Source organism: Talpa europaea, assembly GCF_964194135.1.
Source record: "Talpa europaea genome assembly, chromosome: 5".
NCBI classification, from domain to species: Eukaryota; Metazoa; Chordata; class Mammalia; order Eulipotyphla; family Talpidae; genus Talpa; species Talpa europaea.
In genome coordinates, this window is record NC_140071.1 from 45,588,539 (window position 1) to 45,603,757 (window position 15,219).

At 37.5% G+C, this 15,219-nt stretch overlaps 1 protein-coding gene and 1 pseudogene across 2 annotated transcripts in view; one reads left to right on the top strand and one right to left on the bottom strand.

Annotated features, from left to right (window-relative positions):
* CMYA5 (cardiomyopathy associated 5) overlaps positions 1-15,219 on the bottom strand; it is a gene marked incomplete at both ends in the record, with an annotated part of 83,163 nt that overhangs the window by 22,862 nt on the left and 45,082 nt on the right. The window contains 5 exons of the mRNA XM_084233864.1: positions 586-735; positions 5,666-5,784; positions 10,334-10,356; positions 11,910-12,143; positions 13,842-13,937. Coding sequence (XP_084089990.1) covers positions 586-735; positions 5,666-5,784; positions 10,334-10,356; positions 11,910-12,143; positions 13,842-13,937 — 622 coding nt within the window. The remainder of the gene's footprint in view (positions 1-585; positions 736-5,665; positions 5,785-10,333; positions 10,357-11,909; positions 12,144-13,841; positions 13,938-15,219) is intronic.
* LOC311171293 (MOB-like protein phocein) lies at positions 867-1,504 on the top strand (annotated as a pseudogene). The gene has a single exon. The product of its transcript is annotated as an MOB-like protein phocein (transcript).

Sequence of the window (15,219 nt, forward strand, 5' to 3'; positions counted from 1 at the left end):
TTTGAAACACCAGAAGACTACATCATGTCTAGGTCCATGCCTTGAGGATTGTAAAGTCTGAAATAACCTTTATGACTTGTTGCACCTTTTATCAAAGGTGGATCTGAGAAAATGCCAATCATGACATCCAATGCTTCATTTGCATTAAAATTACTATGGAATGCACTATTCTGTATATAGCACTCAATTTTTCTCCACAAAATGACATGAACTACACTTCTCTTCTAGCCCAGTGTAGAAAACTTGTTCTTCCTAAAACACTGAAAATGAGTCATTTAATTAGTCCTGCTATCTTGAGTTCAAAGTTAAATTTTAATCTCAACTGCAGCATTCATAATGACCATGATGATGATATTTATGGCCTTTTGTTTTCCTTGATCCTGATTCCAAATTTTGCTTATATGGCATTTATAATAATGTTGTTGGTTTGTGGTGGTGGTTGCTTTTTTTTAACAGCAAAGTTGTAAATGCTTTGTGGAAAGAGCCATTTTATATACATATATTAAATACATATATAAATAAATATACCTCACAATAAAATGCAGAAATATACACATGCACCTGTATTTGTGTTAGCAATCTTACCATTTATATCTTGGTCATCTTGTGGCTCCTCCATGCAGTAAACCTGGAATGAGTCAATGACATCTTCTTTGTTCATGCTCCAGTAAACAGCAATCGTTGTGCCAGTGGCAGAATTTGGTTCCTGAGGTTCTAACCTAGGAGGCTGTGGAACTGGAACATATGCAAGATTTATTATAACCAATGCTGTTATTATTGATTTGTTTTTCTTTTTGCAAAAGTCACTTATGCTTGTTGAAAAAAATTCAAACCTATAGCCACCTGGACAATAGCACCATGTCATGGTGGAGGGGATGGCAGTGTTGAAGCAAAACAGGCTGGGAACCAAGGCACAGGATTCTTATAAATGGCCTGATGAGTCCTTTGATGAAATGGACAGTACACTAGCTGTGCAGCAGTCTATGCAACAGATCATAAGAGCAGATTGCTCCAATATTGACAAAATTCTTGAACCATCTGAAGGCCAGGATGAAGGTAAATGAAAGTATGAACATTTTAGGCAATTCTGTCTTGAACTAATGGACTTGCTGTCAAACCAGATACAGCAACTGAACAAGGGCTATTCCTTTGCGCAGCTCACAAAATTCCAAAAGAGTGTCCTGCTACAGACTATACTGGACACATACTTGATGATGCTACATGTCTTCTGAATAGTAATAAAATATTTTCCCAGCAGGGTTAGTATAAAGGAATCATCTGTAGCCAAACCAGGATCAGTATGTCATAGGATTTATAGAATATTTTCACATGCTTACTTTCACCACCAGCAGCTATTTGGTAAGTATGAAACAGAAACATTTTTATGTCATCAGTTTACTAAATTTGGAGGATGAAATATAACTTGAGGTACAAGGATAACCTGATTGCAGCAATTTTAGAAGAAGAAGTTCAGAATTCAGCTTCTGGGGAAAGTGAAGCATGAAGGGAATCACATTGTGAAATGTACCAATCACATAATTAACATTAATTATGGACTATATATATGCATATACATATATTAGACACGTCAATCATGTATATGCATATACATATATTAGACACTTCAATCATGTATACATATTATAGCTTCTTTGTTTAGTATAGGACTGATAAAGGTTCAGAGACCCTTGTACTATCTTTGACTTTTCTGTTTGCCTGCCCAGCAGGAAATTAGTGTCACAGTCTAAAGGAGTCCATCCAGATAAATACTGTTCAGTACATTTTCATGTTGCCTGGGTTTACTAAAGAGCCAAGAAGAATGCTTCCACAATGTCAATCATCTTTGAAGCAGTGTTAGAGAACTCTTTGAGGCATGAACAACGAAAATGCTCCCTTTTTTCCCACTATGAATTAAACGTTGAGCTATATCTGCCTTTGAAAAATGATAGCATATTTTTAAAAATCTTTCTCTCTTTAATGAAATTAAAAACTTTAATAATGTTACCCATGGGGGCCTCCTTGGTGGCACCAGGGGTTAAGCACCACACTATGAAGCAATCTGCAGCCTCTGCAGCACGAGTTCGATCCCCAGCTGGCCAGAGAGAAACCCACATGGCGCAGCAGACCTCTCCTGACTCGCCCGCTGCTCCCCTCAGCAGTGTACTTCAGTTAGTCTGCCTGTTCTGTTCCTCACTCTGTCTCTGGTGAATCCTCTCACCCCCCGCATCTCTGGCCTATACCCCAGTTCTTGTATGCATAAATAAATAAATCTTTAAAAAAATAATGTTACCCATGGAACATGGTTCTTGTTGTAACCTTTCCTTTTGTTGATGAGTTAACCTGGTCTTTGTTTGATCTGAAAACCCCAAAACCCTGGCAAGCCAAGTAGGAAGTATCCTACTTCCTCCCCTTACCCCTGCCCCTGGTGATCAACCTATAAAGCCAGGACACCCTCCCCCCCAGAGCTCTCAGGTGAAATTGTGGCTCAGGGCAGTTGCTGCCCCTCCCCTACTGTGTGACCCACAAAAAAAAATGGGCTTTCCTTGAACTTTGATTGGGTTTCTCTCTAAATTCCTTTTGTCATATCCATGAAGCCAGACAAGAACTCTAACAATAATTGACCAAAAAAAAAAAAAAGTCAATTAGGCATTAAGCAAAGATTGTAGGCTAGAGATTATTTTTGACCTAATGTACTCCTTTCCCTCAAAATTATTTAAGTGGAGGAGTGGAAACAATTGGGGTTCCCAATGGTCTAGGGTAAAGGGTTATGGGTACTTTGGTGGTGCATGTGGATGGTGACATGCATTTGAGGAGGTGTGAACCTGTTCCTCTAAATCATATATAGTTGCAAATCAATGTTACCTCAATTAAAAAAATAAAATAAAAACAAGACATTAAAACATTTTCAAAAGAATATTCCATAGATGCAATCCTGTAACAATGACGAGATCTGAGTGGCAAAAGAACATCACAGACTCAGATTTAACGCTTAGCAACTCTGTTTACACTCTGTCATAAACTTGAACAGGAATAATGTCAAAAGTGCAAAATGGAATTTTAAGATTTCTTTGCCAGAGACTAAGGAATTGGGGAGCATGTACCCCATGGACCCTCTACCCTCTCTACCTTACAGAGCGAGCATGTCACGATTGAGGAACTAAAGATTAGATCAACTTGGGCTTCAGAATCTGTGGCCAGATACTGATTCCCACTAAAACTCAACTCAAAAAGTCCCCAGGAGAGAAAGCATGATTCACAACACCCAAAAAGGGGAAGCAATCCAAGTGTACACCAATAGATGAGTGGAGAAATAAAATGTATGTGTATATACTATGGAATACTAATTCAGTTTTTAAAGCAAGAGAATTCCAGCATATGCAACAACATGGATGAACCTTGAGGACATTGTACAAGGTGAAATAAGCCAGCTGCAAAAAGACAACTACTATATAATTTCACTTAGGTAAGTTACCTAGAGCAGTTAAATTCAGAGACACAAAAAGGAGGTTAGTGGTTATTACCAGGGTATTGCTTAATAGGTACTGAGTTTCAGTTTTGCAAGCTGAAGACAGTTCTGGAGATGGACAGAAGTGATAGTTGTACAACAATATAAATGTACTAACTACATCAAAATGTCTATGATGGGGCCTCCCTAGTGGCTCAGGGGTTAAGTCTTGGCACTATCAAACTATCAGCCATTGCGGCATGAATTCGATCCTGGACAGGGAGCTACCCACATGGCGCAGCAGACCTCTCCTGATTTGCCCACTGCTCCCCTAAGCACTGTATTTCAGTCAATCTGCCTGTTCTGCTCCCAACTCTGTCTCTGGTGAATCCTCTCACCCTCTGTACCTCTGGCCTACACCCCAGTTCTTCTATGCATAAATAAGTAAAATAAATCTTTAAAAAAAGTCTATGATGGTTTTTTGTTATATGTATTTTATCAGAATTTAAAAGAAAAGTCCCCAGGAGCCAGAATCAAGGACGCCTTGGGTGTCGCTACTCCATGGCTCTCGCCTGTCACAGAGTTGCACTCCACCTTTTGGTGTAAAGCAGGGGTTTGCATGCCAACACTCTGAAGCCAAACTCCACCACCCCCTCCCATCACACACACACACACACACACACCCTACACAGCTAGGGAAATACAAAAGACATTTTTATGTTCCCTCTATTTCCTCCCCTGTCAAATGAGAATCAATAAAACTAATTTCCGAGGGTGGTTGTGAGTTTAGATGAGAGGAAATGTCTGTCTTACAGTGCCAGCACCATGGAGGATGGAAGAATGTTGGGGCTGCTGGTCTCAGTGCAGTAGTCACTTCCTTTCCTCATTTATATCTGTTTAGTTCAGGGAGTGATCAGATTAACTTTTTAGATACCAGGTGAGAATTCCATATCTGAGAGGTTCCGTGGGTAACAAAAATGAACAAAAACTCCTTAGCAGCAAGTCAACACACTGGGCTCCAGGTCTGGAGAGCAGGGGCACAACTCAGGCATTTCTGTCTCAGAGATCCATCTCCCCATAAATGCTTAGAAATACCAGAACTGCCACATGCACTATTTCTGAGTGAATTATTAGCACTTTGTGACAATTTATCCCTGTGATCTCTGAAATATGTAAAATGTCCTCTCCTTGCCCATCAGACAGTCAAAAGTATTTCCTTCTAAATGAACACACAGCATCTAACACCAACCCCTTCAAAGCAAAAGATCCATTCACTCTGTTAATCAGAACATCTTAGTTTGCAGTCATTGGTCTATTTAAATGCCTCTTAAAGAAATTACAGGAAAACACCCTTTTGTTTTGAAACATTTCTAGAGAAAATCTGTTAGGATAAATGACTGAATTTTTCACTTTATCTAGAATTGGTGGGCTTGCTTGGTCTTTTTAAAGATACAGTACATTTTACTAGTTTCTAAACTAAAACTCTTCCTGCAGGAATGAGACTTGTCAATTTTAAAACAGCCGCTGTCTTTAAGGTGGTTTTGAGAAAATGCAGGATCTTTTAAGGAGGACATCTGAGTACATTTTACAGTAAGTGAAACTTGGTAACTTCACTGAAACACAGCAGCCTTGAGAAAGCTAAATGAGTTTCATTGTCTTATTTGTTAAAATAGCACATTAAAAAATATTTTGAAGAGCCGGCAGGATGCTTCTGACAGTTGAGTGGGAGGCTCCTGGCTACAGAGCATGATGCTGAGCTGTTAGTTCTCTAAGCTAATCTGTTTAGTTTGAAAAAAGGAAAAAGAACTCAATGGAAGAAGGGAAAGCTACTCATAAGGAAAATTCTGTCCAACACATATGAAAATGTTGATTTATTTTTCCTTCCATATCTGACTCCTGGCATAAAGCAAATAACCTCTAGAAGAAAGGAAGAGAAATCCCATTTTAACTAGAAAAAAGAAAAAGAGGAAAACCTTTGATGCCATTGCCACTCCTTTCCTCTTCAATATCCTAATACAGTCATAAAGCTCCAAAGGGAGATGGAGTTTATAATCGAAATGGTATTCTAGCCTCATGCTCTATTTTGGAATCCAGCTTTAAAATTTACAATGAAGAGTTTTCTTATTCACTTAATATTTCCTTGCATTCAAAAAATTGACAAAACAAACAGGGAAAAGCTGCCAGATTTCATCAAGGTAATTAATATATTAAAATTCCTACCAGCCACTTGTTTCAGCATCTGGTCACTTCTTGCCGAGCTGTCATCATAATGTTCAAAAAGTGAAAATGCAGCAGGCATTTTCTCTAAAGAAGCAGTACTCTCCATTGCAGAAAGCAACCTATAAGGGGAAAATATTTCTATGTAAATCAAGAAACATACAGAATGAAAATTAAGAGCAACAGTTCAAATGAAAATGTTGTTGATGAGGTTGATGGTAGTGATGATTTTTTGTGAGGCATTATATCCAAAAAGAATTTAAATTGTTTCAAAGGCTAGAAATACCTGTATAAAACCTACTTATTCTCAGAACCTCATGGTGCTACTGGTAATATTAGAAATTCCATTCCTATATCCTCAAATCTGACTATGAGTCTTATTTTTTCATTATAAAGTTAGTCCTAACAATGAATACATTTTAATGATTTTTATTTATTTCCTAAGCTATAAAGTTTCAGATGTCCTTGCTGTTCTTATCCCTCACTAACATGTTTCTAGTCATTTAGTTGTGCAAAAAAACATGTTTACCTCCCATGTGTCAGGCACTGTTCTGGATACTAAATACACAACAAAGAAGGATGAAGTCTATTCAGCCTTAAAATACTAAACAAATCACAATTTATAAATTCATAGCTTTTATATGCTCAAGACCCTCTTAGGAGAAATGGCAGCAAATACTCGTTCTTAGCACTTGTATCCAGGTGAAATTTCAACTTGAAAAAGAAATAACAGGTTGCTTCTAAACAGGGAAAGAGTGCAAATGCATTTATCTTTAGCACGAGGAACCTATAATTTGGTTAGGAGATCTGCTTGGTGCACCTTGCATTTTCTTTTAATCTTCCAGCAATGAAGTCAGCTGTGAAGAACTCCAGTGACTTCATTAATTGGATGTTTTGGTTTTGGTAGTACAGACCCACCTCTAAGTCTTTGCACCTCTAAGTCTTTGCTGGGACTTCTCTCCTGCTAGGTAGTTGTATGGCACCTTCCTCACTTAATTTAGATCTCTGTCAGATATCAGTCTCTCAGAGAGGCCAGCCCCAATTTCACTGCTAACACTGTGGTGGCTCATCCCTTTCCCCCTTACTCTGTTGTTCTTCAGTTCTCAAACTTATCATAACCTATTTGTTTTCATCTGTCTTTTTTACCAAACTGTAATCCGCATGCAAGAAATGATTTTATTTTGTTCACTACTGTTTTGTAATGTGTTTCTTGGCACATAGTAGGCATTTAATGAATACATTTTGAATGAATTAAGAGGACAAAATTTCATTTGTGTGAGAATATCAGGATCTCTGGCTGGGTAACTTTATTTTATCAGTGTGAGGGACAAGATTATAAAATACAATTGAAATAATTTAAAGCATGGGGCCTCCCTGGTGACGCAAGGAGTTAAGTCTCAGCACTGTGAAGCTATTGGCAGCCACTGCAGCATGAGTTTGATCCCTGGCCAGGGAGCTAACCCACATGGCATAGCAGGGACCTCTCCTGTCTCACCCTTGCCCTCCTCAGCAGTGTATTTCAGTAGATCCGTCTACTCTGTCTCTGGTGAATCCTCTCACCCCCCGCCACCAGCACCTCTGGCGTATATACCCCAATTCTTGTATGCATAAATAAATAAATCTTAAAAAAATATTTAAAGCATGCCCACGATCCTTACTAGGATTAGTCATTTAGGGGAGATGGTTCCAGTAAATGCTCCAAAGAGGAGGTGACAATTAGGGTAAGTCTTAAAGGAGTAAGAGTTTCTGAGGCAGGTAAGGGAACATGGGTGTTGCAAATAGCACAGTGTGAGTACGGGCAGGGAGTTCTGAGAGTCTGGCATCTTCAAGAGCCACAGGGGACCACTGGGTACCTTGAAAATCAGGACATGGAGACAATGAAGATGAAATAGAAAAGTGGGTCGTGGCTTGACTGTAAAGAGTCTTTCATATTCACCAAGTTTCTATTTCACCTTTTAAGATAGGAAGAGCCACAGAAATGTGTTTAACAGGCGAGTTTTAGAAGAATATTCTAGCAGGAATCTGAGGAAGGATCAGAGCCAATTGAATAGAGAGGTAATATAGTCCCTCAGTTTGGGAGGACCCCCAAAGTGCTAGGTAAGGGGAGATAACATGAGCCTAAATTAAGACTTTGGGGATGCAGAGAGTGGGAACCTTGCCTCTGAATTAACACACAATGGTGACTAACACATACTAAGCCCTCTCAATACAAGTCACTTATATTGAGAAGGACTTTTCTCTTTCTTTTGAAGGACTTTCTTTCTTTCTAGCATAAAAGCTCTAGTGGTAAATACCACAAGTGAAATGTTGGAGTTTTTCCTTATGCACTAGCATGTTCAATTTTAACATCAGTATATGAAAAGCCGAGCAGACATCTTTTTATGAGCAGGTCCTATAGTTGTTTGATTTCTTGTTCCTTGTCATTATTATAACACAAAAGAGCCAAAAGGGGGAGAAATGCATCCTCTTAACAGAACAGCATTTTCGAAGCAAATGTGTTTTTCAAAATATGCAAATTTTGAGTCTAAATATGCTTGACAGCATTCCTTAATTTAAGCATTTTCAGTGTTGAGAAAAGTCATTTAATATACAAGCACTGCCTTTTGAGATACAATATGCAGAGCGGGAGAAGCAGCAAGGTAAAAAAATAATTTAGATAATTAGAATTTCTCTTAGAAAGGAACACCAATAACATTTAAGAGTTTGAGGCAGGATTTTCTTGAGGTTAGGAAAGGCTTCTCTAATGAAATAATCAAGTTTCATCACAAGTGTGTGCATATGTGCAAGTTTAACAGGGCTTTCTTTAATTGTTCATATTTCTTTATCCAATCCCACATTTTGGTTTGTTATTTTCTTTACAGAAAAATAATGGTTCTCCCAAGTGTACTCTCCCTTAGCTGACATTAGAGCTTTAGCAAAGATTAATCCATTGTCAATGGGACAGTGAAATAAAAATTAATTAAAATGACACACAGATGAACAAGTTCAAGCACAAAACCAAAGAAACAGTATTAAATGAATGTCAATTCATAGTAGTAAGTTAATATCCTAATGTTTAGAAAAATAAAAATGTACTAAGATAAATTCACAAATTTTTATTCACCAGTTTCCTGCCAATCATTCTCTCCCATGAGTGGATAAAATATAAATAAGCAAATATGCATCAATACTGGCCTGTGTATATAGACTGACACTATAAATCCATATACTTTTTGAATAAAAATAAATAGCAATAATATTTATGGAAAATGTATAATTTTCTTTTTAAGTAAAGGAAACTTGATTCAGGCCTGCATAGTGTGCTTCACATTTCTGCATGGGAATTAATAAAGAGGTAGGTGCATTGTCCCACCCTGGATTCTCAAGCAGTAGATAGGGGGTGGGACTTCAGGAGTTCTGGTTTTACCACCAACACAGGAGATTCAGGCACAGCTAGTCTTAGGTACCACTGGGCCACAGGACATACACAGATTGTTATAAACCAGAGATTCTCAACCCTGGCTGCTCATCAGAATCACTTAGGAAACTTAAAAAATGCCAAGGCCACAGCCCAGACCAATTTAATCAGAATCTCAGGAGGTAAGATTCAGGCATCAACATTTTTTAAAACTACCCAGGTAATTTTATTTATAAAAGAGTCACTATCATAAAGCCCCAGTTGATTAATGCCAATATTAATTAAAAAATTCTTTTTGTAATTTTTATCAGCAATAGATTCTATTGAATAGATTTATTTTATAGGTAAACAGGATTTATCTGTGTAATTTTCATTATCTAAAAAAATCAAGGTTTCTAATTCAAACTCATTTTTCTGTATTTTGACATATTACAAATATGAATTTTTTATTTTACTTTATGCTATTTCACAATTTGTCATTGAAGTACACTTAAAATAATATTTACAACTTTAAAAATGACATTAAGGGGGTAAAAATTATTTTTAAAAAGTAGGTTCAACCAGTAGGAAAGACTTTAGACTTTGCTATGGGAAAAAAGGAAAGCTGTGTCAGATCAGTAGGAACATTTTAATATCTAATGCTCCAAAAAAAGAAACATAGATCTGATGTTCATGTGTTTTTATAGACAACATATCCTAATTTCTTGTTGAGTGTTTTCCCTTTTGAAAGAATAAAGTATTTCTCTGATATTGAGTGTTAAAAACAACAACAAACACAAAAATCAAAAGAGGAAGATTCATTTTGGTTAACTGAGCAGAAAAGAAGATAAATGCATGCCTATCGTTTGAAGAGAAAAAGAGAGAACACATTCCACTAAGATTACATAAGTCATAAAATTACTCAAGGCAGACATGAATGATTTCTTTAAATAGTCATATTTAACCAATAAGTTTAAGCATTTACATAATGTTCCGCATACGTGACAGGAAAAACGGTCTAGATTATATTGAAAAAATATAGAACGCATCTCAAGGAAGCAGTTAAAAATCTACATTATGATGATTGTTATTTAACAAAAGCACATGCAATTTCCTTACAAAGCTGTCATTTAGCTTGTACAAGCACTGTGTCTAAAGGTGAAAATCCAGTAGCTCACTAAATGTATGTACTTTTTAATTGGCAGCACATTTGCTATAAAGCATCAGAGTATTACAAATAAAGCACTCAGTCATGCTGTTCTCATTCGCCACCACATTGAGCCACATGTATATACCTTTCATTGATTTCCTCAAAGGACTTTTGGGGAGTTGGGGGAAGGGAGGAGAGAGAGAGAAAAAAAAAAAAAAATTAACAACTGAAAGAAAATCAACTTAGAGAGCTTAAGATCAAGCCAGTTCTAAAATCATTACTCTTTGGCTTCCCTGGAGACTGTTTCTCTTGAGTGGCATCAGTCCCTAGGCACCAGGAAATCATTGCTCACAAAGAGAGGTCCAAGCAGGGTTGGAGGGGCTTTAGTTTCCAGCTTTGCTCTGCTCTTTATGATCAGCAAGACCTGGGTTGAGTTTGCTTATGCTCTGCTTCTCTTTATTCATTAACAAATGGTTACCTTCCAGAATAGAAATCTCTGAAGCAAGAAAAGTGACTTAAATTTGCTCAATGTGGCATATATTCCAAAAATGCAATCAGTAGTTATCTCTGAGTGATATCTTCTCTGTGTTTTTCTATATTTTAAAAATTTTGTAAAATGGATATATATTTCTTTTATAATCAGGAAAAAATGCTTCTTTTTATAATTTGTTATTCTAAAGAAAAGAAAATATTCTTTTCAAACAAAGGTACGGTTCTTAGGGAACACAAAGAACTTTATGTTATACTTCACAGGAGATACATAACTTAAAAACATTAAAGCATTGCCTTCACTAAACTTAAAGCAGTGGAATAATTTTCATTCTCCTTTGAGGATGGCTATGTCTACTGCACCCAAATCTGTCCTCACTAGAGGTGTCCGGCGAGAATAATAAAAACCCTGACATTGTCCTATTTTGTCCTGTTCTATCTCCAAAATGTACTAGAGAGCTGAGAGGACTGGTGACCTTTGAAAGGGAGGGCTCTACTCATCATAAGAACATGCTTTCCTAGGCTTTGACTATTAGGTTTGGGGCTGTCCTCGGAGAAAACATCTTCATTCCTCAGGGTTAATCCTGCCTCCCTGGAGAAACATCTAGGAATTAGGAGAGCAAAGAGCTAACTCTGGAGCAAGTTGAGGAACACCCAAAGGAATCTCTGTGCAAAAGGCTCTAGTTTGAATTAAGAAAAACTGTTCCCAGAGAACATCTTGTAAAAACATCAACATTGTGCCTAAAAGAGGTGTGTCATGTCTTGCATCCCTTAAAGTGTACCAAAATGCTCCTGTTGGCCCCCTGGGTGAGGCTCAGAGGAAACAACCCATAGGAGAGGTTGCTTCAGACTAGGAGTGGGAGCAAAAAGGGTAGGTCCAGGAACCAGCAAGAAAATGCCAGGCTTTAGAAGATCAGGACTCCCAAAGGGAAAGCAGGGCACATAAGGCTTTCAGGTTGCTTTCTCTCCCTCCCAGAGAGGACCAACCAACTCAGGGTGACAGAAAGGACAGACAGTGCTATGTCCTGACTTCCATGTATCCTTCAGCTGATCTGGGTACCAAGGCTTTAAGGACTTGCTGGCCTTTTCCATAGGCATCAAACAGGACCTAATAATTGCTAAATGCCAGAATTATATAAGCCCCACACTAAGATATAAATGATCTTGGGGAACACTAAAAGATCAATTTTAAAAAGTAGATTTGGGTCAAAGTGGACTTAATTGGCACTTACAGTCAGGAAAACGGTCTCATCAAGCTCCTCTGCTTCTCTCACGATGGTCTCCAGGGTGTCTTTGGCAGTGTCCATGCTCTGCAGAAAGTGGACCATCTGATCGTGCAGGAACTCCATCTTCTTTTTCTTTACTTCCTCAAAGCTCTGGGCTTTCTCATCGTACTGTGCTAAAACCTTCTTCATCATTTCCTCATTCTGCTCTTCTAGCCTTTTCTCATTTTTACTACAGTTTTCCTAAAGACAAACACACACTTCTAAATAAAACGAATAATGCATGTCTTTAAAAAAAAAAAAATAGAAATACCAGCCTTTTAAAGAACTGATCTCTGGCTTTTTGATAAGAAAATCACACATTATACACAGTGTAAATTTTCCACCCACCAACCCTCTTTGACACAAGTAGCTTTGCAATAGAATTAGTGTAAGAGTATTACCAAGAAGAATTTAGTTAATAAATATGGAAAAAGGCATTTGTATAGAAGCTTTGCCCACTTGCATTCCCACATACGGCTTGAAAATGACAACACAATGAATGAAGACCCCTGGTCTTTAGGGAGTGGAGCAGGTTTAGCCATTTTCACCACGCCACTGAAATCCTAGTGAGTGAGGAGCAGCGAGGAAGTTGCATAGAGTCTACATCCACAAATGCTCTCCACGGGCACTTCCACCACGGTAGGAGACACTTGATTAGCCATTTGTACAAACTCAGATACCTCACTGTCCTCAAAAGCAGGAGGAATGATAAGGTCGTTATAAATTACTGACTAAAAGGGACACTTTGGGAGGTGCACTAAAAATAATTAGCAGGTGTAAACTGATCTACATCAGGAATTAAACAGCCTTTGACAAGCAAATCAGGATGTGGCATCATCTAATGATAGGAAAACTATGCACCAGTCTTCTGCAGGGACCTTGAGCCCTCTGCCACTCCTGGTTGACAAGTGAGGATGCCTGGGCCATCTCTGTAAATAGATGGAGCATTCCTACGCACTCTCTTCACTGTGAAGGGAGCGAGGCCAGCTACGAGGAGGCCATGAACTCATCAAAGATAATGGTACCAGGGAGACACTCATTTGTCCTGGGCATGGGAGACGGAACAGTATCTGGGAATGCTTCTGCAGAGCTAGCCCAGTGAAAGGAGGAATGGTGGTGCCAGTAAGAACTCTGACCTGAATCTAAATCTTGTCTCTTAGCTTCCTATGACCTTAGACAATAACCCTAAATCTTAGTTGCTTTTCTAAAAATGGGGAAAAAATAAAATGATCTCATATGGTTACTATGAGATTTAATTGAATAAAACAGGTAAGCATTTGCCCTATCACAGGAAGTCCCCAATAAATGTGTATGCATTTTTTAAGCAGATTAAACTCATTCTATTTATGTACGGCTTTCCCATCACTCAGATACAATTAAAATCAAGCCAAATCATCATGTATGTTTTTATTTGAAAACACTTAAAAAATTATACCAATACTCTTATTTATATATATATATTAAAATTTAGCTTACGCTTACTAGAAGGTACTGATACCCAAATATCTAAGTCACATACACTCACATAAATTAATCAGAGAATATATTTTCATTTCAGGACACTGCAATCATTTACTCTAGCTTATATAAACTTTTTACAAATTAAGACATTGAGAAGAAAAACGTTGAGAATATTTGTTTAGGCCTCACAGAGTAAAAATTTACTCTTCAATCAATGTGTATGCATTTTTAAGGGCAAGTCATTTATCCATAGAAAGTAGTCTCACTGATTATACACCAGAAAAACTTCAAGGACCTTCACTTTTAATGGAACAAAACCAACAATGACAAACAACCAAGCCACACACAAACCCCAAGGGAGATCCTTTTAGCTCAGAATCATTTACTGGTGATACCATAAACAAACCAGGTTAACGTAAAAGGGATACAGTAACTTACCTCAACGGTATTAAAAAAAGATTCTATCTCTCTAACAAAGGCTTCAATCCTCAAGGACTTTTCCTGTAAGTTTTCTAGAAATTCTGCTAATTGAACCTGAAAAAAATTAAGATGTCCTTAGGATATGACACTTAGGAATTTCAAGCAGTAAGTTCTGATTTCCTTATAAATTTAGTATATTTGGTAGAAATTTATTATATCATGTTCACTAAAAAATCAACCTTTAAATATTCATTTCTGCTTCATCTAAATTGACTATAGTTAATTCTGTATGATAAACAATCAGGAGTTTTGTGAAAGAGCACTAGAAAGAGAGTTTATTCTCTCATGAAAGAGAGTTCAAAACATATTTGTTTTAGTGATATATAGATTTGAATTCTTTCTCCTTGGAAAAGCATCACTTTTTATACAATTGTCTTTCTTCTAGGCAGATGTTTTGTTGAACTAGTTCAACATACCCTAGCACGTTCCTTACATTTGCACCAGTGGCCATAGGTGTGCCTTGGAGGACTGAACTCTGAAAAAGTGATCGGCATCCCCAGGTCTGAAGTCTTGTAACCAAATGATGTCTACTAGAGAGATCCAAAGGTAGTAATGACCCTCAAAGTGTTAAAATACTCAAGGAGTGACAGGCAACCAGAAAATGTATGGGTGAAGGGGAGGATGCTACCATTTAAATAATAGTTTAAAACCTAAAGCTACAATCTATCCTGCTAAACTTTACAAATAACAAGACAAAAACAGCTTCAACTGCCTGACTTGCTACCCTCAAAATGCTAGAGAAATAAGTTTGATGGAAACTGCCATCTCTCCATGAGCTTCCAGGATATCACATAGATCCCATTGTCCCTTGGACTTTTTCTTGTCTTTGTGTACGGTGCCCTGCTCTTTACTGCAGAACTCTGTCTTATTTAAGGCTCACCCAAGTTACAACTTTTCAATACACCTCTCCTAACCCTCCCTGTCCCATTCCACCATTTTATTCACTGCCCAAAGTTTCCTTTCTCAGAACACTATGTTGCCACAATTTAGGGATACTGATTTGGGGAAGCAAGTATATCTTACTTTATTTTCATTTTCATTTCCAATGAAAGTCTTGACATGGAATGGGAAGTTAAAAAACAATGAGAAAAAGGAAGTGAAACAAGTGAAGGAAGAAATAAGAGATCAACAAGAGATAAGTCACCACAAGAGCAATGCAGTTAAGGAGAAGCAAGGACCAGAATAATCTGTAAATGCAAGTGCCAGTGCCTAAATAATCTCTAATGGCCTACTCACAAGATGCTAGAAGATTCTTAAGTTATAATTTTTAATTAGATTTTTAATTTTAAAGAAGTTAAAAATGAACTCCTTATGAAAGTTCATTACGTTGACTTAA